The following is a 27,469-nucleotide window of genomic DNA, read 5'->3' on the forward strand; positions in this document are numbered from 1 at the left end:
TCGAGACTGTGGAACACTAGGGGCGTAACAAGGTCGCTACGTGTATGATGGATTGGTTTCCTACGAAGACGATGCTCCAGGGCCGCTGCTACCTCTGCTAGGCTGATGAATACATTTCTATCCGTTGACGGCGCGTCTGTGAATATCAGCCACAAACACTGATGCCAACTTGGCCGCACAGCATTCACGAGCGCAAATCGCAAGAAGAATAGTGGTTGTCGACGTAGTTACATAGATCCCTTCTTGGAATGAAGTCCATGAGGCTGGCAGAAGTGTTCGTGACCGGTCAGACAACAGTTGCTTATGACCGGATGGACCAAACCAGGGCGTACACCACGATCACATCCGAGTCTCTGAACATATCAACATTCATTCCGAGGCCTCTCAAAGACGCTCCTTTCAGAAAGCAGTCTTATCCAAGAACACGTAAAGATCATCAACATGACGGAATTGTATGTTCCTCGCGGATCGACAGGTCAGGACAACGTTTTGATCTTCGCTAGTTCGACGCCAAGTCATGAGGGTAGGGTGAAGCCGAGTTCGACGCATAAGCACGCAGGATATGCCTTGCATTTTGTGGGCTGCTGGCTAGGACTATGTTGTGTCAAGTGCTACCTGTTGAGCGCGCATGCCACATACAGTAGGACTGGCGACCGCCATTGACATCTGCCACAGAGATAGCCATCAGAAACATAAATTCAGCAATCATGCTAAAAAGAGTGCTGGAAAGGAGATGAACTACTTTGTCATCCTTCCGAGCGCTCCTGTACGTACTCATTTGTTCCCATACCCAACACTTTCTCCGCCCGGCAGAGTCCCCCATAGCAAAGCGTCAATGGAATCCGTGATCATTTCCACTTGAGCCTCGAGACGTGCAATTCTACCAAAGTAAGAACGTATCTTGAAAGTGTCCTTAGCCAAGGTGACTCACCGCTCTATACCGCGGCTCGTTTCTCGTATTGCTACTTCTGTGACTTGTTCTAGTCGGTCACCGACTGCGCTCAATCGACCCGTGAAATCATTGCTGTCGTCAATGAGTATTTGTCTATGTCCCTTGCAGTCGTGCTTACATGGGCAAAAAACGTGGTTGTGCATCAGGTGCCTTGAGGTCCGCCAGGTAGCTGGTTTCAATCAGTCATCAAGCAGACCTGAGGTAGGCCCATGTGACTTGCCTCGAGTGCCCTGCTGTTGGATCTCCATCGCATTGTGTCGATAGACCAGCGATTTCAAATGTTTCAGACGGCAGCATGAGCTGTTGCATGTCCGAAAGGGTGAACTGAGTATCCGTATTCGGCGAGCCATTGGTGGGACATTGATGGTCGGTTCTTCGGGTGTCCACCGAGATGTCGGCCGGCTCGAAACTACCTACGGCGGACGCTTGTTCCTGGGCCCGTTGTCTTTGATATGGCAAGTACTCTGCCAGCTGACGCGTTGGCTGAGTCGGACATTGAGACATTTTGTGAAATTTTGGAAAGTTCTTGGGGTAAAGATGATTGCCGTCTGATGCGGACATGGTCAGCACAGATCCAAGACGGCTCAAGGGGATTTATAGCCATTAGGGCGGAAGGTATCCAGTGTCTTGCGGCCCTGCTCCGGCGTTGCGGAAAGCAAGACGGCAAAAAAGTAGAGCTGTTCATGCTTGCATTATGGAGTGGCTGGCAAGGCTGTCATTCAGGGGAATGAAGAGACTGGTGTCATGTCGCAACGGGCTCAAAAAGACGTGTTTGGCCGGGCAAGTATCTCACAATCCTTTCGGTACTGCCAGCCCGAGCACGATGGTCTCGCGATCCACTCCGTTGTTGAGACCCAATCGCGGACTCGGAATCCAATCGCCAGAAAGGGTGTGCTTTTCCGACAGCGAACTTGAACCATACTCGGTTTGACGGCTTTTCTATCCGTGAGATGCCCTGAGGCATCCATACAGATATTCACTTCACTGCGTAGTTGGTAGCAAGATATGACACATTGAAACGACGTCGCCGCAATATTGGGGGCGTCTTTTGATAGCCAGCGTGAGGCATACGATGTATTGCCTGGGATGAATCGAATGTTGGTGGTGGAATGAGGGCGAACAAAAGCCTGGTTCAAGCACGGAAACCCTTTCGAGAGGTATCCGTTCTCCTGGCTCATGACTCGAGACCTAGCTAGCCTCTCTGTTGGCGGTGATCTTGCCGCGAAGGGATAACTGTGAAAACCGGCTCGGGATCTCGACGACTGCTCAGCCTCTGCCTCAGAGAGCCCATGTTTGATTTGAACCCGGCCCTTTTCATTCACGACCGGATCTGAGCCATATTGGCATCCACTTTCGATGGCCCGTTGAACCAACAGCATCACATCATCTGTTGGTCCAGCTCGATGGCAGTGTTGCCGAAGGGCGGCAATTCCAACAAGTATGACCCAACCGCATTTGACAGCTCAAAAGTGGATCGGAAATATTAGCTAGGGGCGACTTGGCCAACCAAGGATATTTTGCATGCCCAAGACCCTCAAGGCGAACCCCGGTGTCCAGGGTCCCTTGCTTGGAACCAACAACAAAAAGATACTTCGCGCCGTTCTCAACTCCGCCACAGACAGTATGTTGACTGTCGTCCTTCTCGGTAACACCAAGTTAGCTTGAATACGTGCAACACTTGCTGTTGGTTTCTGGGAGAGTGAGCGATGAAGGGCGGTGCGGAGTAAGGTCAGAGGTCGAAACGACAGAGACATGAAAAAAAAACAGCCTAGATTTGTTGCTGACTAGGAGTACTTCCTGGCTTGTTCATTGTCGGTGCCCCGTCAAGTCGTGTCGACCCACTGACCTGGACCCTGTCGGACGTTTTACGACAATGCCGTTGGTGCCAGACTCTGCTGGACCCCGATTTGCTTATTTTTCTGCTATTTCTTCTATGTTTCTGTTGCCAACATCACATCCAATTGTGAGAAAGGCTGTCATCACTTCCGTTGGTTCATGGAAACACCAACTTGGGACATCATAAAAAAGACGATATCGACAAGCTGTTCTGCTCCAACGCGCCCTCGTTATGTTCTTCATGCGCTCTCAGTTCCTTCTTCCTTCATGGTAGAGGGTAACGCAATAGACATCAACGTCTACTACGATCCCAAAAAGCCAACACCTTCGACGGACCACCGCCACGGTTCAAAAACAGTGACCACCTTCTCCTTGACAGGCTACTCAAGTCGTAGACCACACTCTCTGCTTTGTGCGACTGACATTGTCACCGGCAAGCTAGGAGGTAAGAGAGCCCCTACTCTCAACGGCAGGAGACGACGAAACGACTCACGCATCAAGACTTCCGTTCGGACATGTCCCCGTGCCCTCCTTTCTTCTCGCCTAGTCTTTCTCACGTCAATCTCCCACGCCTGCGCGAATTGGACGACATTTTTCCTCCGGCTGCACCGTCAAACTCAACCACCTACTCACTTCACCCCATCGGATCTTGTGAAAGCTTTCCCAGATCCGCCACGTTCTTCTCCGAGACCCGAAGATCCATGCCACTGGCAACGTACGGATACCATAACAGTCTTCCTCTCTCTAAGACGACCTTGCAATACCAGTATGGGCTCCAAGACTTGTCCTTGATTGTCGGAGGCTGTCTTCCTGACTGGCTTCCGGTAAGGCTCCACACTGGCGCAACGACCTCGCGCCGGCCCCGCCGCTCAACGAGCCGCCCCCACTGCAACGTGAGGTATACCCCGGAACAAGTAGGGTGCATTGACTACCTCCGCGACAACTGCGGTCTATCATGGAGAGAAGTTGCGGAAAAGTACGCTTCCATCTTCCCTGGTGACGCCGAGCAAGGACATGAACGTGGAGCCCAAGGTCTCCAAGGCGTATATTACCGCAAAAACAGGCGGATGTCCATCCATGCTCACAAGAGACAATGTGAGAGCGTTGGTATGAGTCTTATACCCTTGGGTAACCCCAACAGGACCGATGCTGATGACAATGAGGACGCAGGCCGTGCAAGACAATGGCAGCATGAAGCAACAGCCCATCAGAAGAAATGCAAGCAAGCCCCGAACGGCAGCCGTGACTAGGTCTATTACTGTCCATGTCCTTGCGTCAAAACTCGCTGTTTGCTTGGTTCCAGACATAGAACATGTCCGTAGTCATACGCAAATCAAATATGAACGTTCCCTCTTTCAAAGTGACCACTAAGCAGGTCGGGTCATTACTTGGTAGAGCGTGTGGCGGGGAGATTAGATCCCGTTATGTACGCAAGCAGCGTAATCCCCCATTTCTTGTTCGAACCTGCCGTCATCTGCATTGGTTATGTCAGCTAGATTCATCTGGCAACGACACGACGGGAACTCTCTGCTCGGCCTGACTGAAAGGTTTGGCTTGGCGTGGCTCAAATGTTCCTTGTGCCGAGCGCCACTCCAACAGATCAATCACAGACCCTGAAAACGCTATGTCCGGGTTCTCATCTAAGTGAGCCAAAGACTTGCTCGGCTTCGATCCGTCCATCTCCGTGGTAAACAGGACCAACCCAGTTTAGTCAAGGGCTGCAAGGGCCAGGAGTTCGTCTGAATGCAATGGTGGGGATAACCTTCTGGCGCAGGGGGCGAGGCGGAATGTGGGAGACTCTTGAGCTGAAAACACTCGTTCTACCCGTTCTCTTCGAGGTAGCGGTTCTAACGCCACAGCGCCATCACCCATTTATTTTGCAGTTCACGGACTTACGTGCTGTCTTCGTCAGGTCACGGTACCGCCTGCTCCCGCGATCACTTTGAGCTTCTTTGGGGCTCTGAAATGGCATCATGCACCAACCTATCAAGGTCATCCCCTGACGCGAATGCCATAATATGTGCAGTCCACCGCGTATTCCAGAAAGACAGGTGCTGTTGGAACGAGATGTAACCTTTAGGCGGTTACATAAGATCAGCACTTTAAACTGCCCTCGTATTTGAGGCCCCGCTTCTCATTGAACCCACCAGCGAACCCTTGTGGCCCGCTCGCGCGATATCTTCCGTCTTTCCGCCGTGCCCCCTTGTGCCTGTAGGTTGATATCTTGACAGGGTGCACGGGCTGGCGGGGAACTGCACAGGCATCAACTCCGAGGTTTGACCGTTTGTTAGTCTGTCGCCTGACCCATCGGCCCCCAGTCAGCCATATGCGGACGTTGTTGCCGGCTGAGTGTGATATGCGGACTGAGCAAATGGTAGGATGCACCTGCACCATTTAGTTCCAACAGCGACGGACGTCTACATAGCCAGAACATCGTTTCCTTTCTAAGAAAAAGATAGAACAAACCCGACCAGCATTGTTCCAGCCGGCTGGTATCAAATGCAATTGGCACGCTTGAGATTTGCTTCTGCTTCCTGAATCATGGCACGATGTCGTGCCGCCTAAGTCTCGTGCCGTATAAAAGAGTAAAAGCATCGTCCTGGTCGCGTGAAAAATGACAAGACCGTGCATGCCAACTTTATCGTTTTTAGCGGCTGACTACGATTCATCCTTTTTTTGACACTGTCGATCTGTCTTAAAGTTCAAGAGTGACATCATGCATCAATTTCAGCAACGTTCTCAACGGCCTGGCAAATCACAACGCCGGTCCCAAATACCCACAAATCAGGTCCGGCATCGTGAAACCATTCTTACAACACGACTGGTCCAAGCCCTCCAACGGAACAAAGGCCTCTCCCCCGAGAGCATCGACTGGCCGAAGAGTATCATCCAAAAACCACTGATGTCCTCAACAACAGAACGTCTGCACGATTCCAATGGCCCACAAGACCAAGACCCCCGCGGATATCAGGATTTCGAGCAAGCGTCCGTGTTAGGTACTCCTTTCTCACTGAACGCCGCAGAAAGCTGACAATTCTAGCTCCGTGTCAATGTCTTCGGCGTTCCAAAAGCCTCCCATCGTTTGGTTTTGCCACATAATTGCTGTCGAACGTGCTGTTGCCGAGATAGAAGAGGCGAACGAGAAGCATTTCAAAGCCACTACATTTCTGTACGTTGAGCAATTACATCGCCAGAATGACGCGGCCTGACATCTTGCGCAGACTTGACGAGTTGGAATCCAAGTTGACCATACTTGCTGTTGCCGTCGAAGACACGGCGACCCTGACGCCAATTTGCGGGGCTCATCTTTGGCCCAATCAAAATTGAGTCTGCCCTTCCATTGGCCAATCAAAATTTGACTGATTGCTTTGGGATGAGCCCTGCCAATTTGGGATGGAATGACTGAATGGGACCAACAGGCGCGACAGAAGCAAAGCATGCATCTGACCAGTGCTTCGTTTGTTGCTTTTCAAGCTGGAACGCGGTATTACGTGTACAAGATTGTTTTGTTGAGGAATTCCTAATGCCAAAATACTGCGACAGTAAGCCCGTGGAACAAAGAAACATCGCTTCGCATGGCGATCTGTGAGGCCGAGACTCCGTGGAAACAAACAAGCAGGGCACATGCCGACCTCCAACCGTTTTCTTTCAGTCCTCTCTTTGCCAAGCCGACCATCGCTGGTCTTGTTTCTGAGCGTGCTTGGCCATTCTCCGCTCGTATGTAATTGAGTGCCCCTGCATTTCGGCATCCAGTCATCCGCAAGGGTTGGCCGTGAGCCTGAAACTTGTGGGTACTAAGGTTTGCGCCGTTACCATACTGTCGGGTCGAGGCAGGGGCGTGCGTAAGTGCCCTTCCTGCCTCTAATGTCGAAAGAGAAAACTCGGCGGCAAGCGAGGTGAGTCGCATAGGTACTTGGGGTCTGGGTCTCAAGGGGTCTCGGAGGGTCTGAAAGGGTCTAACGTACTGGGCAGTCAGAACAAAGGCGGGAACCAGCCGGGTCTTTCAAGTCCAGATGGAAGAAGGTTTGCTTGCATAACGGCGGGTGGCTCGAGCCGAGCGCGTCTACTCGGTCGCAAGCGAAGGTCAACGGCTTTTGACCGAGGATGCAAGCCTTGCAGGGCTGGAAATCGATAGAACCACTTTTCATAGATGACGCACGAAGCCATCGAGTCAGTACAGTACTTTCTAGGGTTTGTCTTCTCCCGAAGTGGCAGGTGACAACAAGACACACAGGGTCCTGCATACGTCAAGAGTCACGGGGTCACCCCCAACAAGCAAGGCTGTTTTGACAGCATGTCAAATGGGCTGGTCTCTGAATATCGGCATCCTTGCCAGAAAGTCCGGAACCCTTTGCGCCGATCAACGACAAGGGGACCAGGCCGAGCTATGCTATTTCCGGGACCAAATTCAGGTTCCGCGGTATGACAGACCCACAAGAGCTTCGATAGCTCCGGACGAGCCTGCTTGTACAGGAATGTCTTCCCTTGCGTTCTGACGCCGGCTGCTTTGGAAAAAATACAGGTACAAGGGTGAATCAATTGACCTTGTCTAAGGAACCAGTCGCGTCTCGGCTCTTCCCAAACCCCTCGACTGAAAGGTCTGTTGGTTTAACCCACAACACGACTTACCACCCAACAGTGACATGTATCAGAGTTGCGGTCGCTTGGAGCTTTACACGGTATGCAAATTACCCTCGTTGTGGTCCAAGGTTCCCCCTTTGGACCGGCGACACCTGGTCAAAATTCTTCACTGTCCGAGAATGAAATCTTTGGACGTCTACTCTCTACACTCCCATGCCTTTCTTGTCGTTGCTAAGTAGTCTAACGTTAACCGTTGGAGTAGATGGAGAGAGAGTACGTCCGATGAACCTACCGCCTCCTGTTGGCCTATCGGACTACCAGGGGCTTTTTCCCCGAGCCCAAGTCAACCAAGTCAAAGCAGGCCATAAATGGGGGCCGGGAAAGGCTCCACTTGCTTGCATTGATTGGCTCTTGGCTTAATGAACTTGCTTTGCTCGCTTTTTCAAGTTTTTCTCATCGCTATTTGGCAGTCGAAGATTAGGCCTCTGAGAGAAAAACCGATTTCGGATTCTGCTGTCCGTCTTTTACTTTTTTGTCGTTGGTTTATTGTTTTGAGAAGTTGGTGGTGTGAGTGGAGGTGTCCTACCCTCCCGTCATGGCGGAACCAATTGAGGCGGAGATTGTGGTGGACCCGGATGACGCCCCTTTCTCGACGCCAAAGCGCCCGATTCGAGTAGCGAAGCCGACCATCAAAATTCGAACCACGACCCGACAGGACGAAGAAACAGTGCAGGAACCGAAGCGAACGACCAGGAACACGACGCGATCAGCATCAATCGAAGGAACGGCGGAACGAGTGAGCGAAACTAGGAGAAGCAGTGGCGGCGGCGGAAGTAGCGGAAGCAACGATGGAAGGGCAATGCTCCAGAAAGCGTTGGAGATGCTGGGTGAATCCCGCAACGAGTCCCAATGGCTGAAGGAAGCGCTCAAGCGGCAGATGGAGGTGGCACAGAAGCAGGAAGAAATGATACGCGACTTGAGCTTGAAGTTGGATGAAACCACGAAACAGATGAACGAAGAACTGAAGCTGGTCCGCGAGCAACTCGAAACGATCGCGACAAACGCTACACACTCCCCGCCCATGTCGTACGCCGACGTTGCGCGATCAGCCCCATCTTCCCAACCGACTAACCTCCGCACGATTTCGTCATTCAACACAACGCCGTCCAACCTCTCCGACACGCTGTACTGTACCATCGATACATCCCATGCTGAAAGCGAAGCAGCCGAGCAAATATCGGTCGGCTCAATCCGAACGATGGTAGAGAGCCAGATCCGTGCGAGCGAAGGTGACACCGCGTCTTGGCGGTGCCGAGCAGTAACGAAGGACCCTAGGAACCCCCATCGAATTAGGATTGCTTGCAGAAACGACGACGAACACGCGATGGTGAAGCGTGTGGTGGAAGCAAACCTGGCGTCAGGTGCCCGGGTCCTCCGAAACGACATCTACCCGATCCGAGTGGACAGCGTCAACCGCATAGCTGTACTGGATGAGAATGGGGACATTCGCGCCGGAGCAGCTGAGGCTTTTGGCGTGGAGAACGACGCAACGATTGCGAAGATAGCGTGGCTCAGTGATAGGAGCGTTGCGAAGGCGTACGGATCGATGGTGGTGTATCTCGGGAAAGCGGCGGATGCACGCCGGCTGCTCGGCGAAGGCTTCTTCCACGCAGGAGGAGAGTCTGGCTACACCAGGCCCTTTGAGCGCCGAGAGCGACCGAAACAATGTTACAACTGCCAGGAGATCACCGACCACAAGGCCTACCAATGCATCAAGCCCAAGGTATGCGCGAGATGCGCCGCGGAGGGGCATGGCCACCACGAGTGTAGTGCGACGATCCTGAAGTGCGTTCCGTGCGGAGGACCACACGAATCGTTCAGCAGAAACTGCAGGAGACTCTTCCCCACTCGACATGAGTAAACGTTTTCGAATGATGCAACTTAATGTGATGAAGCGCGGCGAGGTACACGAGAGCTTGATGAACGACGAGGCAGTTCGGGATGCAACGGTGTTGGCCATCCAGGAGCCGCAGGCGAGGGTCATCCAAGGCCGCCTCCTCACAACCCCGATGGGGCACCAGGGGTGGACGAAGATGGTCCCGTCAACGTGCAGAGAAGGTAGATGGGCGATCAGGAGTATGCTATGGGTGAACAAGGAAGTGGAAGCGGAGCAGGTGCAGATGGAGTCACCCGACGTGACGGTGGCAGTGGTCCGGCTCGAGGAGCGGCTGGTGGTGGTGGCGTCGGTGTACGTACCGGGTGGTGAGAGCCATGCTCTGCGGAGCATATGTGACAACTTGCGACGAATCGTGGTGGACACGAGACAGCGCGCGGACAGGGTAGTGGACGTGGTCATTGCCGGCGACTTCAACCGACACGACCAGCTCTGGGGAGGAGACGAGATCTCGATGGCCAGGCAGGGCGAAGCGGACCCGATCATCGACCTCATGAACGAAGTCGGCCTCAGCAGTCTACTGCCGCGTGGCACGAAGACGTGGCAGAGAGGGGAGCACCAGTCGACCATCGATCTCGTATTGGCGTCTGAAGATCCGACGAACTCGCTAGTCAAGTGTGCGATACACGAGACGGAACACGGGTCGGATCACAGGGCCATTGAGACGATTTTCGACGTCTTGATTCCTACACCGACACCACGGGAGCGCCTACTGTTCAAGAACGCACCGTGGAAAGAGATCAACGCTAGGATCGAGAGAGCGCTGGAAACGACAGCTTGTGAGGGAACGGTGCAGCAAAAGACGGACAGACTGATGGCGGTGGTGATGGAGGCGGTCCATACCCTAACACCGAAGGCCAAGCCGTCGCCGTACTCGAAACGGTGGTGGACGGCCGACTTGACACAGCTTCGTCGGATTTATACGTACTGGAGAAACCGAGCGCGTGCAGAAAGGCGAGCGGGACCCGCCAGGGCGGATCTGGAGGAAAAGGCAAAGGGCGCGTCGAAACAGTACCACGACGCGATTCGTCAACAAAAGAGAAAGCACTGGAACGAGTTCCTGGCGGACAACGACAACATATGGAAGGCTGCCAGGTACCTGAAAGCAGGCGATGAGGAGGCTTTCGGCAAGGTGCCGCAGCTGGTCAGGACAGACAAAACGACGACGACGAACCACACAGAACAAGCAGAAGAGCTACTTACCACCTTCTTCCCTGTCCTCCCCGAAGACATTGACGAGGAGGGTGACAGACCGCAGAGAGGTGCGGTGGACATGCCGCCTATCACGATGGAAGAGGTGGAACGCCAGCTGTTTGCGACAAAGCCGTGGAAGGCACCCGGAGAAGACGGGCTCCCGGCGGTGGTCTGGAAGCAGATCTGGCCGGTGGTGCGGGACTGGGTCTTGTCGATCTTTCGGGCATCGTTGGAAGAAGGAACATTGCCCCACCAGTGGAGACATGCAAAGATCATACCGCTCAAGAAACCGGGCAAAGACAACTACACGCTGGCAAAAGCATGGAGACCGATCTCGCTGTTAGCTACACTGGGAAAGGTGCTGGAGTCGGTGATGGCGGAGAGGATATCGCATGCGGTCGAGAGCCACGGTCTCCTACCGACCAATCACTTCGGAGCGCGGAAGCAACGGTCAGCCGAGCAAGCACTCCTGCTTCTTCAAGAGCAGGTATACACGGCATGGCGAGGCCGGCGCGTGCTCAGTCTGGTCAGCTTCGACGTGAAAGGAGCGTACAATGGCGTCTGCAAGGAAAGGCTGATCCAGAGGATGAGGGCGCGAGGGATTCCCGAGGAACTGCTCCGGTGGGTATCGGCCTTCTGCTCCGACCGAACGGCAACGATCCAAGTCAACGGACAATCGTCGGAGAGGCGAAACCTACCCCAGGCAGGCCTGCCTCAGGGATCGCCGCTGTCCCCAATTCTGTTCCTCTTCTTCAACGCAGACCTAGTGCAACGACGCATCGACAGCAACGGAGGAGCGATGGCGTTTGTCGACGACTTTACGGCATGGGTGACCGGACGGACAGCTCGGGACAACCGCGCGGGCATCGAAGCCATCATCAGCGATGCGCTCAACTGGGAGAGAAGGAGCGGAGCGACGTTCGAGGCGGACAAGACGGCCATCATCCATTTTACCCGCAAAGACTACAAGTCTGACCCGGAACCGTTCACGGTCAGAGGACAGGCCGTCCATCCTAAGGAGCACGCAAAGGTTCTCGGCGTCATCATGGACGCTGGCCTCAAGTACAAAGAGCACATTGCGAAAGCGTCGTCCAAAGGACTGAAAGCCGCACTCGAGCTACAGCGACTGAGGGGCCTGTCACCAGCGACGGCGCGACAGCTATTCACAGCGACGGTGGCGCCGGCGGTGGACTACGCCTCTAACGTATGGATGCACGCGTACAAGGACAAGCTCATAGGGCCCATCAACAGAGTACAGAGAGTATCGGCAAAGGCGATAGTCGGCACGTTTCTCACGGTCGCGACAAGCGTGGCAGAAGCGGAGGCTCACATACTCACCGCGAAAGAGCGCTTCTGGAGGAAGGCAGTCAAGATGTGGGCGGATATCCACACACTACCAGAGACGAATCCGCTCCGCAGGGTGACATCCAAAATGCGAAAATTCCGGAACTCCTACCGCTCGCCTCTCTTCCAGGTGGCGGAGGCTTTGAAGGACGTGCCGATGGAAAATATCGAGACCATCAACCCGCTTACGTTGTTGCCATGGGAAGAGAGACTCAAGGTTGAAATCGGTGAGGAGGAGACAAGAGAGTCCGATACGACTAGCACGGTCCGTGTCGCGGTCAGCAGTTCAGCAAGAAACGGAGTAGTAGGTGTTGGCGGTGTCGTTCAGAAAGGGTCGGAGCGGCGAGACGGCCCCGAACTTGAGCCTTTCTCCTTCACGTTAGGCCCGAGGTCAGAACAGAATCCCTACAGTGGACAGCTGGCAGCCATGGCATACGCGCTGCGGAGGTCACTGTCAGGCCTCACGAGCGAGAGGATCACGGTGACGACAAGTAACAAAGCGGCGGCGCTTACGCTGAAACGACCGCACCAACAGTCCGGGCAGGAGTTTATACGGTGCATCTACGATTCTGTGGAAGAGCTTCGAAAGGACGACAACGCCATCACAGTACAGTGGAAGGCCGCTAGTGAGGAAGACGAACTGCTTAAGCAGGCAAAGACACTAGCGCGCGAAGCGACCAAAGAGGGAGCCACTCCGCAGGCACGTTTCCCAGCGGCGAAGTCAACGACGCTCAACGTAGCACGATCAAAGTGCTCACCAGAAAGAGTGCTGCCGGAAAAGATCGGACGATTCTCCAAAAGAGTCGACAAAGCGCTGCCAGGGAAGCATACCCGCCAACTTTACGACAAGCTTACTTGGAAAGAAGCGACCACGCTTGCACAACTCAGAACCGGAATGGCGAGACTGAATTATTATCTTCATCGGATCGACGCAGCGTCTTCGCACATCTGTGGATGCGGACAGGCAGCTGAAACGGTTGAGCATTTTCTCTTCCGATGCACCAAATGGACGACACACCGCAGAGAAATGCTCGAATGCACAGAAACACAGAGAAGCAACATATCCTTCTACCTAGGAGGCAAGGGTCCATCGGACGACGACAAATGGACGCCAAACATGCAAGCGGTCCGAGCGACGATTCGATTTGCGCTGGCAACAGGTCGGCTAGACGCAAGGTGATGGGAGGCGGAAATAGAGATCAACCCCCTAACACATCAAACTCGACATAAACCTAACTACATAACAACCCGTGCCACAGACAGCAGGCACCGCTTCAGCCGCCGTAGATAGGACGCTGAACACTTGGAGAATAGGCTTCAAGGTGGCATGCTAATAATACATCTAAACCACGGGAATCCGAAGCGAGACGGCAGATTTGGAGGTGCAAGCAGGAAATGGAGACATCACTTATGGGCTTCAAGGAGACAAGGACACAAGCTCAGCAAGGTACATGTAATCAGCTTAGGTGCCCTTTCGGCTTTGCCGCCGGGCGTAATAAATTGTGTGTGTGTGTGTATTTGGCAGTCGTAAGCGATGAGTCCACTCTCTTGGGCGGTAGTCGGATGAGAACGACGTGTGTGTGCACTCCATGCTTGGGGCTTACTCTTCTTGGTTGGATTTGCTCGTCAGGGATGGCATGACCGCGCATGATATCCATACAAAATTACTACGAACAGGTCGAGTAGAACCAATTGAATTGTAGTTCATCTCAATCATTGTGTCGTACAGTACGATCATGGACTATAGCACGTTCGATGATCGAGACCAAGCCAGACCGAGATGCGTTCCGTCTATCACCGCATTCGGCGTAGCGGTACTGCTCGATCGACATTGTTGAGTGTGTCGTACTTTCTATAGGATGCGTATGGCGAAATGGAGAAGATTGGCGATGTTGTAGAGGCAAATGATGGGCCTAAACACGGCCATGATGCAGATGAGGGTGTAAGCACAAATGTATGTAATCAAGACCCTCAAACAAAGACAATACTCTTAGTGACAATATGCCGACCTGGGGAGCTGGCTATTACTGGCTGCCAGAACTGATGGAATAGGTAACTGACAAGATGACTGAAGCTGTGACGAAACGACAGTGCTTGGGTTTACTGCCGTTGAGCCAGCGGGCCAAAAAGCACAATGTTCGGTCAGCAGACCGAACCCCAAGCTACCATATAAGCGAACCGTGATAAAAGCTGATGGTTGGGGGCCTACTAGGCACTTCGAGCCTGTGGCCAGAGAACATAATGCCGAACGAAACCACCTCGCGGAGTAAGCCACTCCTCAGCCAATAACGAACGGCATGATAGGTAGTTCAGACGATTGAGTCAGGCCTCGACTGTGGCCTCCACGGACAGTAGTGGACGCAGACAAAAATGAACGCACATGAGGGTCACGGCTTTAGGAAGCAGGTTCAATGAAATAGATGGATTCTCATGACCCGTAGGTTCAGGTCTAGATACACACATACATACATAATTCATTACGCCCGGCGAGGTCTAGATACAGTCCAAGACGTAACGCGAAGAAGAGGAAGGAGAGATAGCGCTATGCGAGCGGCGCGTCGCCGCGAGAAAAGGGGTCATGGCGAAACCATGACTCGCGGTACGTTTGACACTACCCTGGCACACGATCCCGTGACACACAGGCAAATACAGACGCAGACAGAAATGGACTCAGGCAAATATGGACGCAGACAAAACTGACGCAGACAATAATGGACGAGCCAAAAGTGACGCAGGCAGATATGGATGCAGGCATATATGGGCGAGCCAAAAGTGACGCAGGCATATATGGGCGCAGGCATACATAGACGCAGGCATATATGGACGCAGACAGATATGGACGCAGACAATAATGGACGAGCCAAAAGTGACGCAGGCAGATATGGATGCAGGCATATATGGGCGAGCCAAAAGTGACGCAGGCATATATGGGCGCAGGCATATATGGACGCAGACAATAATGGACCACGTTCTCGGCCCCAGGGGGGCTCGGCCTGGGCCATGGTGTGCAATCGAGACCGGTGTGGGCCTATGTGGTCTCGAAGGAGTTATGAACCATATCGTAGAGTGCCACTTTCGGCCGGATCTGCACGCCCACCAGGAGTAAGATCCGGCTCTAGGTCATGATGCCACCTTTTGCGAAGTGAGAGAAGACGGGGAAATGGAAGCAGGTCCAGACCATCACGCAAAAAAAAAAAAAAAAAAAAAAAAAACCCCATCATCCGCTGGAGATGCTGGAGGTCCTGCAGAAACACAAAGGATCAACTTTTGGATGTGACGAAAGTGTAAATGACTGTATACTAGATTGGCGCTACATCCGGGAGCAATGCGATGGTGTCGTAGGATAAGGAGTCGGTTTAACGCTCCAGAGAAGCGCGATAGACACATTCACTGTGAGACGATTTTAGATGAACGAAACAATGGCCGGTGCGTCTTCGGAAACAACGATATACACCTACGACAAGAGGGCCAAGGACAAGGTGCGAAAATCTGGTGACAGCGCCAAAAGGAAAGCGGTTCAGTTAGGCGAAGAGGCCCGCGTGTTTTCGGCTGTCGTCCACTTCAACCCAACACATGGACGTCTAGAGGGGGCCATACACGTCCCCGAAGGCCAAAGCATTCCGGACGTGAACGGATTTGTAAGCTCCAGCGGGAACCCCCTGCCCACCCTCGGAGGTAGCAAAAGCTGATGCGACTCGGAACTAGTTGGCGGAACTTCTGAACGGCTTGCACAGCACGAGTCGAACACGCGACCCACAGCGGGCCCAGATGCAAGATCAGCCCGCACAGGCCACACAAGGAGGCGGCGGCGTCGAGATCGACGCCGCAGACGTCTCCCACTACATCGCTGCCGACAGGAACAGCGCTACTTCGGCCGGCTATCCGAACGCCGGTCATGGCGGTACTCTCACAGCAACAAGAGACTGCGATGATGAGACGCAGCGTAACGGGGGTGTGGGAAACGATTGGGCCGTCCGGGGTGCGAGCCGGGCTTTCGAAAACCACGAAATGCCCGATGGCGCCGTCGCTGATGGTGTGGGTGGACATGATACGTCAATCCGCATGTTTGACGTCGGTAGGCAGGACGTCTTTGGGATGGAGGAGGCTGGAAACAAAATGCAGACCGGACGATCCAAGAACCTCTCACATTGGCAAACGGTGATGGCAAAAAATGCGAAAGCCCCGACTGCACAAGTGACGCGTGCTGGCTCCGCCGAAAACCAAGCGCGGATAGTGCAACGGTTTTTGAGACAAGTGTCTCTGCGCATGCGGCTCGCAACCAGACAGGAACGGCTACCGCTACACCGGATCGCTCACCAAGCCAGATGGAGAAGTACATCGTAGCTTGTTTGAAGGCGCCGAAACCTAACGCATGGTGTGCCGGGCGAATCGTCTAGTTTTTGCAGTGGAATGGATTTTGTCATGACGCAGTGGGATGATCTACCCATGTAGTTACTTTTCTTTTTTCCTTTTTTATGGGAGATCGTTCCAGTGCGTGCCGTGAGGCGGCAGACCGCGTTGACGAGTCCTTCCTAGAAAAACCATTGCACGATATATCGCCCGTAGAACGTAGCATCATCACTAGACAGCGACTATAAAGTGGGGTGTATTGAGTAATCGTTGTTATTTCTATCAACCTCGTTGTGTCGTTCTCAGAGGTCGAAGACAGGACTGATGCGCGGGCGGTATCCGCCTGTTCCTAGGCCGATGTGCTTCGGCGGCCGTGCACCTCCGTGTACCCGGTTGCTTTGGCGCAATCGAAGCAATAAAACAAGTTGTATCCAACCTGGACCATGTTCGCGTCTTCGAGGTCGTCAGTTGAGGTGAGCTCGGCCAGCTTGCGACAGTGCATACAACGAAGCTTGATAATCGTAGGCATAGACATGACGGAGACCGGTGAATGCATGTCTGTGGGGGTGATGAGTTCTTTGGCTGGGAGATGTAGCTCCTTCTTCTACACACACTGTCTGTCAATCTTTTCACAGCCGGAAACAGCCATAACCTGCTGCTCGGATCTCCAGTCGTCGCTGCGATCACCCACGATCCTGACTTGGAGCATGATGATAGTACGAACAGGCCGGCAAGGAGGTTGCTATACTTGACAACGTCCATTTGCGGCTCCGGCCACCCGCTTCAACCCCGAATACAGCACCAGTCGGCATGCACAGTCATTTTCTCGAATCACGACACTGTGCGCAGCATGATTGGAGACTGGGCGAGTCTTTCCGAAGAGGAAGCTGTGCACATTTGCTCCAAGCTTCAGCTTTCTGTAAAAGGCCGATCCAATACTGTACTGCTTCGGATGTATGGTACCAACGTGGGGATCCGCAAACGTGCATAGGCGGCCCGAACGTGACTGTTCGATTGCTGTGGAAGCGCTTCTGGACCTTGTCTTGTGGAAGAACAAGCTGCGAGCCAGATATGAGCCTCACGGATAGGGTACGCGGCGGAGCAAGCAAGGTCCTCGCTGCGTGGCTGAAAGTAGCTCCTACTGAGAGTCAGAATCGGGTCCAAACACAACGCCAGTCATCTAGAACGTAGTCGGCCATTGCAAGTGACCAGTCAGTGGGGCGTGCCGCTCGGAGCAAGTATGGCTCCCTTCAAAGCAGCTTTTCGATGTCCAAAGCTAGAAACAGCCGCGGTGTGTTTTCCCAGACTCCCAGTGGTGGCATTCCTTGGTTTCTGGGCGATCCACAAAACCAGAATGCTCGAAGACAGTGCGGGCGAGCAAAAGTAGTTGTGGCTCTACCTCATAGCATCCGTTTGTGGCGCTAGGAGCCGTCTTGCGTGACACGAAGCCCCACAAATCAGCATACACGGTTGATCTTCACTGGCGACAAACACTATGCGGAGCATGTTGTTGAGAAACCCCGTGAGTGGCCTGAAGAGAAGAAAGGACGCAGTGCAATGCCCAGACCGAATAACTCCATCGAACAGTTGGCATGGTTTTTTCGGCGACGGAATATTTTTCGTGAAGTATGGTATGTGAGTGACCACCGCCATTGCCAGGCATTTGTGGCCTGCGCGTTGTTCTTCTGGCATGACATACATCTCGGGCCTCTCATTTCCCACGTCCCCGCCATGTCCCATGTCCCTGCGTAAGATCATCATCCAGCGATGGAACCCGCCGGAAAACTTTGTTCAACGCCTCATGTTGTCGGCTCCAAAGGCCCCCAACCGATAGAAGCACGCTCACATATCATACATTGAACATCAATCATCTGCAAAACAGCTTGGCTGGTTTTACGGGACCAGAATGGAATCTTGTATTGTAACTCGGGCCTTTCAGCGAGAGATGGATCAGAAAAGCCTGCTGCTCGCATCTGTCTATTACAGCCCACTGGTTGTCCGGGCACGACTCTCCGGGTCAGACACGGTTTGCCTGCCGCCATCTCCGACCGTGTTTTCAGCCTTGCAGCTGGTTTTGATAGGCCGGCCATGTCTTGCCCTGGGCTAACTGGAAGGCAATTTAGCCAGCGTAGCTCCTGTTTGTCCCACGACGAACCAACGTCGTTATCGATCTGTCTGGAGGTGTTCACTGGATCTAGGAGGTGCCACGGTGCTCTATTCATGCCCTGGAAAGCAGTATCGGGTGGTTTTTGCCTGGTTCGATCGAAAATGGGCAGCTTCGTTGTTGTAGTTCGTGTTCTGTCTCTCGTTTCGTCGTCGTGCCGGGTTTACTGGTGTTTTGGTAGATGGTAGCGCGTGTGTAGAAATTTTGTCCAACTCCAAAAATCCCTCACTCCAAGTCCGTTCCTACACTTCCACCCCTGCAAAACGTTGTGCGTAGCGCTCACCAGCACTGGCACCCACACATTGTCACGTCTCTGCACTGGCTCTACCTTGATCAAAGATAGGTTCCCAGGCGGCACCACGTGGAGGTTGCAGAGTCCGAATTTCGCCGCCCCCCATCACATGGTGGCATCGCTGGCTAGTATCAACGGGAAAGCAAAGAACATGCAGAACCGGTGCGGCGGCATCGCTGGCTAGTATCAACGGGGAAGCAAAAAACATGCAGAACCGGTGCGGCGGCATCGCTGGCTAGTGTCAACGGGGAAGCAAAGAACAACATCGCTAGTGGCATCGTTGAAAAAGCGTCAACGGCATCTTAGCAGATGGGGGCTAGAGGCCCAGCCCGACAGGAAATTTCCTTAGTCCAAGCCGGACATGACGTTCCTACTTATGTTTTTTCCCCCGCTCCTCTCTCTCTAGCCGCTTGCGAGGCTTCGATGTGAGGAGGCTGGTCGGCCCCTTGTAGAACGACGTCACCAAACTGCTGTCAGTACTTGCGTTAACACACGTTCTAGACTCTTGGTCAGATGTCACCGAATGAGCAAACGGCCGCATTTGGCCCTAGATGGACCAGGCTAGACTAGGCCTAGGCCAGGCCTAGACCAAGCGACAGGTTCGTGGGATAACCGGGGTGTCGGGGCTGGACTCGTTGGAAGGATGGAAGAAGGAAGAGAAAGTGGCCGGACCGGATGGCGGCGGCTGTGGCCAAATCTGGCGCTAGCATCTGGTGGCGCTACATTTGGGGGGGGGGGGCGTCTTTTGGACCCTAGCTTTCATTCCGTCGTTTGAAGTGGGTCATCAACGTTCGCGGTCTTTCGCTGCGCCGACGCGTACAACCCTAATTGGAGCTACTGCGACGAGACTGTCGCACCGGTCTTTCCCTATCCGACGACAGTAGAGCTGTATCTTCAACTAGAAGAGATTGCAGCTGACGTGTACAGTACTGTATGTACAGGACATATCGCTCGGACATATCGCCCGTTATAACGCGTGGTTCGGGCATGCCAACACTGAAAAACTGTCTTTGGCTGACGTCAGAGCGCCCTGTGGTCTAACACAGAGATAGTGTCCGGATGGCGGACCAGCGTACTCATTACGTACATTTCATGACGGTGTGTTCTCAGATCCCAAACGAGATCTTCCACAAGTGTCGTTTCAGCGTCATGAATGTCGTCGTCTGTGAAATAAGACGAACACATCCTGGCCGTCAGGCCGATCCAGAACCGCGTTTCGTATGTCGTCTTCAAGATATTTCCGAGCAAGGATGATTGCCGCCAAGACCCGAAGACGCCGGCCCATCTCAGTCACCGGAGTCTGTTGTCCGCGGTGCGCAGCCCGCTCTAGGTAGATCAGACTACCGCAGAATACAGCTCCGCTTATGTCGGCCCATGACAGCAGATGGCGCAGAAAGGCTTCCAAACCTGAGGGGAAGTTCCATATATCAGCGTTGAAGGGCAGAATCCTTGCGAGGAAGCGCTCGACCACGCTATGAATACTACGTGGGGGAAGAGGGCGACGGCAGAATTGTTCGAACCGCTCGACGCCCGCTGGTATGTTCGTGATGGGGGCGGATGCAGCTGCTTGGTGATGGTCAACGGCGGCGTGAACACCAGACTGCAGCCATGATTGGCAAGAAACTATCGCGGAACGATGCACTGGCGTTCTGCATGCCCAGTGGCTGTCAACGATTCGCGATTGAGGGAGAAAGGCCTACGACAGTAATTGGTTGGGCGCCTGACCCTACTTAACGCTAGCCGTTAAGCCAGAAGTAGATCCCTCCAAAGTACTTAAACGGGCAATGACCAGACAAGTGCTGCAGCAACGGTGGAACCTCGTCGCACGTCAAGCGTTTATTCCGACACCTTCGAGCTCGATGACCTGCTGCTGAGGCTCACAAAGCAGGCTGATGAACAGTATGACACGGCCATACCCCTGCTACTTCAGGAGAACATGACTCTCTATCGCAAGCTCACGGCGACGCGTGAGCTGTGGAGGACCATGCTTGGCCTGGTGCGGGAGCTTTTCGAGTTGGCAGATCAGCTGCATGCGTTGCTGAGGACGACGAAGTCGACATTGGAGCAGGAAAGAATCAGCTATCTGGCGAATTGCACCGCATTCTAGGTTGTCAAAGTACTATAAACCGTTTGGGCGGTCCGATCCATGCGCACCTAGCAACGATGCATGGTCTCCTAGACGTGGTTACGAACAACTCTTTGAAACAGAGATGCGCGCCCCGAAGAACCAGCTCATCCCTGCATGGAGTGCAGACATCAGTTCGACACATGCTGGAGTAGGCAGTCACAAGGGGAAATCTCCCGGAATAGACCAGAGCCTGTTCACAATTCTAAAGTGCTTCTTTTCATGCTTTTGAACGGTGTATGAGCTTCGAGGTTTTCCCCCTCTGGGCCGGCTTTCGCTCCTGTTCAAGTCGTCGATCATCCGCTTCGCTGATGCTGTTTTCCGCTCTTCAGTTCTCTCAAGGTATTGTACGTGTAGCTGAAGACGATGAAGGGCGACGGCTCCCCCCTCCCCGATACGCCATTGACGATCGAGTCGCAACCTATGCGGTCTCTGGATACGACGAGATGGTGCTGGAAAACGAGAAAGAGACAGAGTGGCGGTGGCCCCTCCTAGCGAAAATATTTTCGTGGCTGTCGTCGCTCACAAGAACGCAGTCCTACGGTGGTGAGCTCGCTGGTTGGATGTCTGTCTATCATTCGCAACATTTGCACGGTTCACGGAGGCCAATGGTCGCAACATCAATGGCCACTACAACATTGACGGGCTGGTGACTTGTCGTCTCGTGTGTTTTATGTGTGGTGTATCGATATGTGCTGAATGGTCTACGTCGCAAGATGGAATGATGCATCCCGGGGGAGTATTGAGCGTCTTGTTTGCTTACACTCCCTTCGTAACTGATTCGGGCTTCGGGTTGGTGGCTTGTGGCAGGAGGTATTGGTGCAAGCACATCGATGGGATTCGTATGCTGGATTCGTTGGCTCATTTAGTAACCAGAACGCGCATCGCTTCGTCATGTACTAAATCTGATCATGCCTCTACTGTATTCTGGATAAGTGTAGATAGTTCATGCCTTATTCTGCTTTCTGCGACACAGCCAAACTCTATCAGCAGCAAGGTTTCCACCCTTTCACTGCGTGCCACGCGATCGAGCACCACACAGTTGGCTGTGTCTACACAATCACTTCACAAAGTGCAATGCAGACATTCACCGATGTGCAACTTGCTTCTTTCCCCTGTCAAGGTGAACAACATACGCACAGCAGCAGTTCGGTCGTCCCTCCACGCAGACGCCATGGTCGAATCACCAGCCACGACTCGGATTGAGAAGCCTAGCTGGGTGGCTGGTCGTGTGAGACAGACTTGTCTCTTTTCCGTCACCAGTTTTGGAGCTGATATTCTACCCGCATGCCTTGCGCAACCGCCGAAATCTGCTTCCAGCAAGTCTACTTATACACAATCGAAACACCGTGAAATCACCACATGAGCAGGACGAGACGTTCAAATAAACATCATGAAACCCAACCGAAAGACACAGATTGCTATGTTTCCGGCTCATCATACCGTTGAAAATGCTACTGCACCAGATCATAGGGCATACTCTGCGGCCGATACGCCGGCAACGAGCGATAGCTTGCACATCGCATTGCGGCCAAAGAGAAAATTTGACGCCACGCTTGAGGACTCAGCACAGAATATCGTTCGCTCGCAGAAGACCCATTCCTCAGCCCAGACGTCGGACATCGAATGGAACTCGCCCTGGAAACACTACCGGGAGGAGTTCCAGCTACACGATCTCGGGGGTAGCCTGACAGTGGCGGTAAGACAGGGAACGCAAGTACACATCAGAAAGATCGCTCTGCTGGAGTCGCAAGACGCTCTGTCAAAGTTCAGAAGGCTCCGCCACCAGAACGTTGTCGAGTTTGTCCACGCGTACATGACAGACACCTATCTGCACGCCGTGTTCGAGCCCACGACGTTCAGCCTCTATCACTTGGCGAAATGCCCGAAATATCCCGACGAAGCCCAGCTGGGTGCCATCGTTGGTCAGGTAAGTGACGGAAGGCAAGCATTCGAGGATCGAGAGTGACGTGTTCTGCGTTGTAGGTCGTAGACGGTCTCAGCTATCTAGAAGCCGAAGGCTTTGAACATCCCACGCTCGACAGCGGCAGCATATTGGTGACCGATGCGGGAATAGTGAAGATTGGCAAGTACTTTCCTAGCAACTGGAGCGACGGAAGCCTGATGCTGTTGGGCTGTTGATCCGACGTCTGACACGGAGCAGCCAACCAAGAGCTTTGCCGGCCGCTCGAGGGCCACAGCCAGCACCATATCGACACTGTGTGCCGTGTTTCTCAGCTTCTCATGCAAAAGTATTGCAAGGAGACGCCAGGTATCGACGACCTCGACCGCTGGCCTCCGGACTCGGACGGGTTTGCTTTCCTGGTCGCAATCGATTCGGCGTCGTCCATCGACGAGTTGCAAAACGTTGGTAGTGCCCGCCGTTTGGTATTCGCATCCCTCTGTGGCCACGTTTCTCACTGGTACTTGCAGCATCCGCTCGTGAGACACCGCGACACCGACTGTCTCCTCGGTCTGCTCAGTCTGGCACGTGTGTCAGTCTTCCCAAGAGAGTATGAGTGCAAGGCCTAGGCAACGCCGGCGCCGAATCGAGCTTCTATCAGCCGTTTCCTGCCCCGTAACAGATAACCCTACGTGTTCTTCTCTACTAGACTCTTAGGCTTCTAGTTTTCAGCAATTCATTCTTTCCAATCCATTCTTCCCAATCCATTCTTCCCAATCCGTTCTTTTTCAATCCATTCTTTTCGTCTCGTTCTTCCATGCAACACGCGCGAAATCATTTTCCGTGCCCTTCTGCCACCCTGACCACGACTTCGTCATGGATTGGGTCACCACCTTGTATGCAATCTGCCTTGCAGGCATGACTGCCGGCCTCGTTCTTGTGAACGTCTTGTCTCGCACAAGCAGAGCTCGAAGACGACTCGCGCACCTGCTCGAAAAGCACTTGCTCTATCGACTTCTGGTTCATCGTCATTCTTTATTCGGTCCTTGGAATGTCGTGTCCTTGCTGCTTCCAGCAGTGTACATGGGCGTCAACGCGTTCTGCCTGGCATTCCGACCGTCAACCTTTCTCTCTCGCTCGGGGAACCTGGCCCTCCTCAACACACTCCCACTGTTTGCCAGTTCCTGCTTAGACTTTACCGCAGACATACTGGCTCTACCTTTTCGGCACTACGCGGCGATGCACAGGTGGCAGGGTCGCGTAGCAGCGATGCTTCTTGCGGCCCACATCGTCAGTGCCATGCAGAACGACAAGTATCAGGTCCAGGTCCCGGATGGCATCAACGAGCTTCTCCTGCTAATTGTAATGGGGACTCTTTTTTTGTTGTCTCCCGCTCGTGAACTTGCAAGTTCTGACCTTTTCTCGTAGGGTTCCATCGCAATGGTGGCAGCGGCGACAATCTCCTTTCTACCCTTTTTCCGCCGTCGCATCTACGAGCTCTGTCTGAGGACCCACCAAGCACTTGCTGCGCTGGCAGCGGTGGGGGCCGCGCTGCACTTGCTATCGGTTGCTGGCCGGCTCAGGCTGTGGGTGTACATCTACCTTGCTGTGACGACACTGGCAACCTTGGTCCAGGGCTGCTTGATGGCTTTTCGCAACAAGGCTTTGGGACAAACGTTTGGACGAGCCTACATCGACCACGTTACGGGAACCGTGCAGGTATCAATCAAGCTGTCGAGGCCACTCAAGTTCGAGGCGGGACAGTACCTGTTGTTGTGGATCCCGAGAGTCCGACTGTTTGAGTGCCATCCCTTCGTCGTGACTTCGTGGGCGGAAGCGGAACAAAGCATCGTCGATCTCTTCATCAAGCCCCGACGAGGATTCACTTCCAGCCTGGTCCGATATTCTCACGGGCACGTCGTGCCCCGACTGGCCCTCCTCTCTGGGCCACACGGCGTCAGCGTGCCGGTGTGGGACTATGAGGCGGTGCTCATGGTGGCTACGGACCACGGGATTTCTGCCCAGGCTCCGTACCTGAAGAAGCTTGTGTACGGATACAACCACTGCAGAGGCCGCACGCGGCAGATACACCTTATTTGGCAGGTAACCAACCTTGGTAGGTCCAAGGAAAACGCGCACTCAATACGTCATTTACGGACTGACTATACCAGGGATCGTACATGCGGCCGAGTCAATCCTCAACCCTATACTGAACGATGACACGCTCGACGATGGCTACGTACACACATATGAGTCCCCTCCTGAGCGTTGGCCGACCTTATTGACCAAGCTGAAAACAGATCCTCGAGATTTCCATTTACTATGACATGCGGGAACAAGGAATGTCCGTCGAAGATGTCAAGATGCTGATCCCGGGTTGCACCAGCGACGAGCTGATAACCAAAAGCGCTTCGACGCACATCCTGAGCGCGTCTGATGTCGAACGGCTGGTGACCAAGCATCTTTACGGCGGCACCGGTCGGTCACATGGTAAACCGGCTCGTGTGAGGGATTTCGGGACGAGAGCGCGACTCTACGTGGGCAGTCCCGATCTCGCGGCAGGCATGTGGAGTGAGGCATCACGCGTCTTCGATCGCACAGTACAAGAAGCAGTTGGAAAGACGGGAGACATGTTGATTCTTGGTAAGAGCTGTTTCTGCGGTGGCGAATCCTTTCTCACCAGCGCCGTAGTATCCGCCGCAAACGAAATACGGGACGCACTTTGCGACCTTGCGGGAGGTTTCCTGATTGAAGAAAACCACCCTCTGTACGACGAGTACCGCAAAGGACAAGCCATCCGCGAATATCTTCAGACCAATGTCTGGCTGCGGGAGCTTGATTATCAGCCGGCGGATTGATGCACTTGGATGTGTACTTGGTCAACCTGCGAGCACGTTCCTGATAGCGACTTCCCATACGACCGTTAGATATCGTACCATGGGTTCAGAAAAGAGATGGCCAGTTGCTAAACAAGTAATTTAATCATCTTTCATTCGTGCCTTTCATACGTGCAGCGCTCGTGGGCAGCTGGCAGTCCATTGCCGCCACAGGCTATGTGACAGAATCCATGCATGCTTCTATGCGAGTCATGGACATAACCCATCCAGGATGGTCTGACTGTACTTAAACAGGCCAGCCTGTCATTTCCACCTGGCCCTAGCTCTGTAACACTTATTAGGATAGCATTAGGCCCACAAGCCCGTGGTGATACCATCCACTCTTTAGTACGAATAAGACACTCTTTTCTGCTCACTCATATATGCATATTCCGCTGGCCACCCTGACTAACCGTCAGTTATGAGCCCAGTCGACTCTAGCAACTGTCGTCTTGATTGATTCCTTCAGCCAAGAGGCAAGGACCTGTCACTCAGACAGCATCAATCGATCAAGTGCATTGCAACTCTTGAGACTATTCAGTCTCCTTTGGCCAGCGCCAATCCTGCAGCCACACAGGCCAGGATCTTCAGCTTCAACGGAAGCAACAACTCTGCCTCTCTATAGGCAATCGATCCATCCTAACGATATCGATACAACCCCACAAGGCTACAATTGCCTCTTCCTCAACCATGGAGTCATCTAAGGTCACTCAGAAGCTGACTTCTGACGCTGACTGGACCAAATGGTACGGAAACCTCAAGCTGGTGGCTAGGATCCATGAGGTCTGGAACTATATAGATCCAGACCAACAAGTGGTGAACATCAGGCCCCGTCTTACTGAACCAAGCCCTGAAGCCGAGAACTTCGTCAACGAGCTTGCCTTGGCTAAGGCCAGACATGCCGATCGAATGGAAGACTACAAAAGGGCTAACAAAGGCATCATTGCCGTTCTTTCCTGGGTCACCTCCACAGTTGAGGCCCAGTACATCAACCACGTCAGTGGTAAAGAGAGTCTCAGAGAAATGATCATCGCTCTCAGAGACGAGCTTGCCCCGGATAACTACGCGAGGCAACAACTCATTCTTCGTCGCTATCAAGCTCACATGGGCTCAATCAAGCGATCCAAGCTGTCTGATTGGCTCAGCAACTACATTGACATCATGGATGAGGTCGTTGACGTTGGACTTCCAGCGCTTCTTGACCCAACCACTCAAGTTGCTGACTTCCTTAAGGCAGTCGAGCCACTCGCTCCCAGCTACTATACAACTGCTACCTTCTCCTTCAACCAAAACGGCATAAAGAAACCCCCTAAGGCAGGAGAGAAATGTGCTGGAATTCAACAAGCCAACTTCTTCCGTCAATGGGTCAGGTCCTTCCATCCTGACTGGCTATTCAAAGATGCCAAAGCATCTAGCTTCGCCACTTGGCAAGGAGAAGATGAGAAGGGCAATCCAACAGAGTCACAAGGGAAAAGAAACGAGATACTGGTTCCCAAGTGTCCTGCTTGCCTTGGTTATATAAAACACTGGGTCATTGACTGTCCTCACTTCAACCCGGAGAAGAGGAAGGCTAGTTACGACCCAAACCATCCTCAGAACAAGAAGGCTATTGAACGGGGTCAGGCCTGGCTTAAGAAGAACCCAAGGGCGCAGGGGCGACTCAACAACGCTAAAGTCTCCTCGTCAGCCTCGTCAGACAAGCCGGCTACTCAATCTTCCTCTCCACCGTACAAGGAGAACGCAGGTCAAAGTTCTTCCTACTTCAACCAAGAGCAGTCAGACTCCGATAGGGACACCGAACACAGTTCTGATTCCTCGTCCTTCTATGCTGCCCCAAACAGCGCTCCAGCAATAAGTCTATATGCTGGTTTTCCACTCCGGAACAGTGTTATCGTCGA

The 27,469-nt window shown here is 53.4% G+C and overlaps 9 protein-coding genes across 9 annotated transcripts; 7 read left to right on the plus strand and 2 right to left on the minus strand.

The window, feature by feature from the left end:
• Positions 1-538: 538 nt before the first annotated feature.
• CDEST_01936 (uncharacterized protein) lies at positions 539-1,592 on the minus strand. The gene is made up of 4 exons (XM_062918095.1): positions 1,173-1,592; positions 1,071-1,121; positions 932-1,024; positions 539-880 (listed from the first exon to the last, which is right to left on the minus strand). Exons 1-4 carry the CDS (start codon positions 1,511-1,513, stop codon positions 775-777), a joined length of 591 nt encoding a protein of 196 aa, XP_062774146.1. The 5' UTR covers positions 1,514-1,592; the 3' UTR covers positions 539-774.
• A 1,333-nt stretch (positions 1,593-2,925) lies between these two features.
• On the plus strand, positions 2,926-4,148 carry CDEST_01937 (uncharacterized protein). The gene is made up of 2 exons (XM_062918096.1): positions 2,926-3,233; positions 3,290-4,148. The coding sequence occupies exons 1-2, from the start codon at positions 2,948-2,950 to the stop codon at positions 4,036-4,038; spliced, it is 1,035 nt and encodes a 344-aa protein (XP_062774147.1). The 5' UTR covers positions 2,926-2,947; the 3' UTR covers positions 4,039-4,148.
• A 1,264-nt stretch (positions 4,149-5,412) lies between these two features.
• CDEST_01938 (uncharacterized protein) lies at positions 5,413-5,997 on the plus strand (the record flags this gene model as incomplete). Its single annotated transcript, XM_062918097.1, has 2 exons — positions 5,413-5,773; positions 5,829-5,997. The coding sequence occupies exons 1-2, from the start codon at positions 5,505-5,507 to the stop codon at positions 5,995-5,997; spliced, it is 438 nt and encodes a 145-aa protein (XP_062774148.1). The 5' UTR covers positions 5,413-5,504.
• Positions 5,998-14,963: 8,966 nt separating this feature from the next.
• Positions 14,964-16,756, plus strand: CDEST_01939 (uncharacterized protein). Its single transcript, XM_062918098.1, has 2 exons — positions 14,964-15,499; positions 15,567-16,756. The coding sequence occupies exons 1-2, from the start codon at positions 15,269-15,271 to the stop codon at positions 16,203-16,205; spliced, it is 870 nt and encodes a 289-aa protein (XP_062774149.1). The 5' UTR covers positions 14,964-15,268; the 3' UTR covers positions 16,206-16,756.
• Positions 16,561-16,746, minus strand: CDEST_01940 (uncharacterized protein; the record flags this gene model as incomplete). Its single annotated transcript, XM_062918099.1, has 1 exon — positions 16,561-16,746. The coding sequence occupies one exon, from the start codon at positions 16,744-16,746 to the stop codon at positions 16,561-16,563; it is 186 nt and encodes a 61-aa protein (XP_062774150.1).
• Positions 16,757-20,320: 3,564 nt separating the features above from the next.
• On the plus strand, positions 20,321-20,774 carry CDEST_01941 (uncharacterized protein; the record flags this gene model as incomplete). Its single annotated transcript, XM_062918100.1, has 2 exons — positions 20,321-20,378; positions 20,473-20,774. The coding sequence occupies 2 exons, from the start codon at positions 20,321-20,323 to the stop codon at positions 20,772-20,774; spliced, it is 360 nt and encodes a 119-aa protein (XP_062774151.1).
• A 1,411-nt stretch (positions 20,775-22,185) lies between these two features.
• Positions 22,186-22,934, plus strand: CDEST_01942 (Putative serine-threonine/tyrosine-protein kinase, catalytic; the record flags this gene model as incomplete). The annotated part of the gene is made up of 2 exons (XM_062918101.1): positions 22,186-22,722; positions 22,779-22,934. 2 exons carry the CDS (start codon positions 22,186-22,188, stop codon positions 22,932-22,934), a joined length of 693 nt encoding a protein of 230 aa, XP_062774152.1.
• Positions 22,935-23,036: 102 nt separating this feature from the next.
• CDEST_01943 (uncharacterized protein) lies at positions 23,037-24,123 on the plus strand (the record flags this gene model as incomplete). The annotated part of the gene is made up of 2 exons (XM_062918102.1): positions 23,037-23,305; positions 23,421-24,123. 2 exons carry the CDS (start codon positions 23,037-23,039, stop codon positions 24,121-24,123), a joined length of 972 nt encoding a protein of 323 aa, XP_062774153.1.
• A 12-nt stretch (positions 24,124-24,135) lies between these two features.
• Positions 24,136-25,665, plus strand: CDEST_01944 (Putative ferric reductase, NAD binding domain, FAD-binding domain, ferredoxin reductase-type; the record flags this gene model as incomplete). Its single annotated transcript, XM_062918103.1, has 3 exons — positions 24,136-24,811; positions 24,867-24,934; positions 24,996-25,665. The coding sequence occupies 3 exons, from the start codon at positions 24,136-24,138 to the stop codon at positions 25,551-25,553; spliced, it is 1,302 nt and encodes a 433-aa protein (XP_062774154.1). The 3' UTR covers positions 25,554-25,665.
• Positions 25,666-27,469: the final 1,804 nt, after the last annotated feature.

This window comes from Colletotrichum destructivum, chromosome 1 (assembly GCF_034447905.1).
Source record: "Colletotrichum destructivum chromosome 1, complete sequence".
In the NCBI taxonomy this organism is placed as follows: Eukaryota; Fungi; Ascomycota; class Sordariomycetes; order Glomerellales; family Glomerellaceae; genus Colletotrichum; species Colletotrichum destructivum.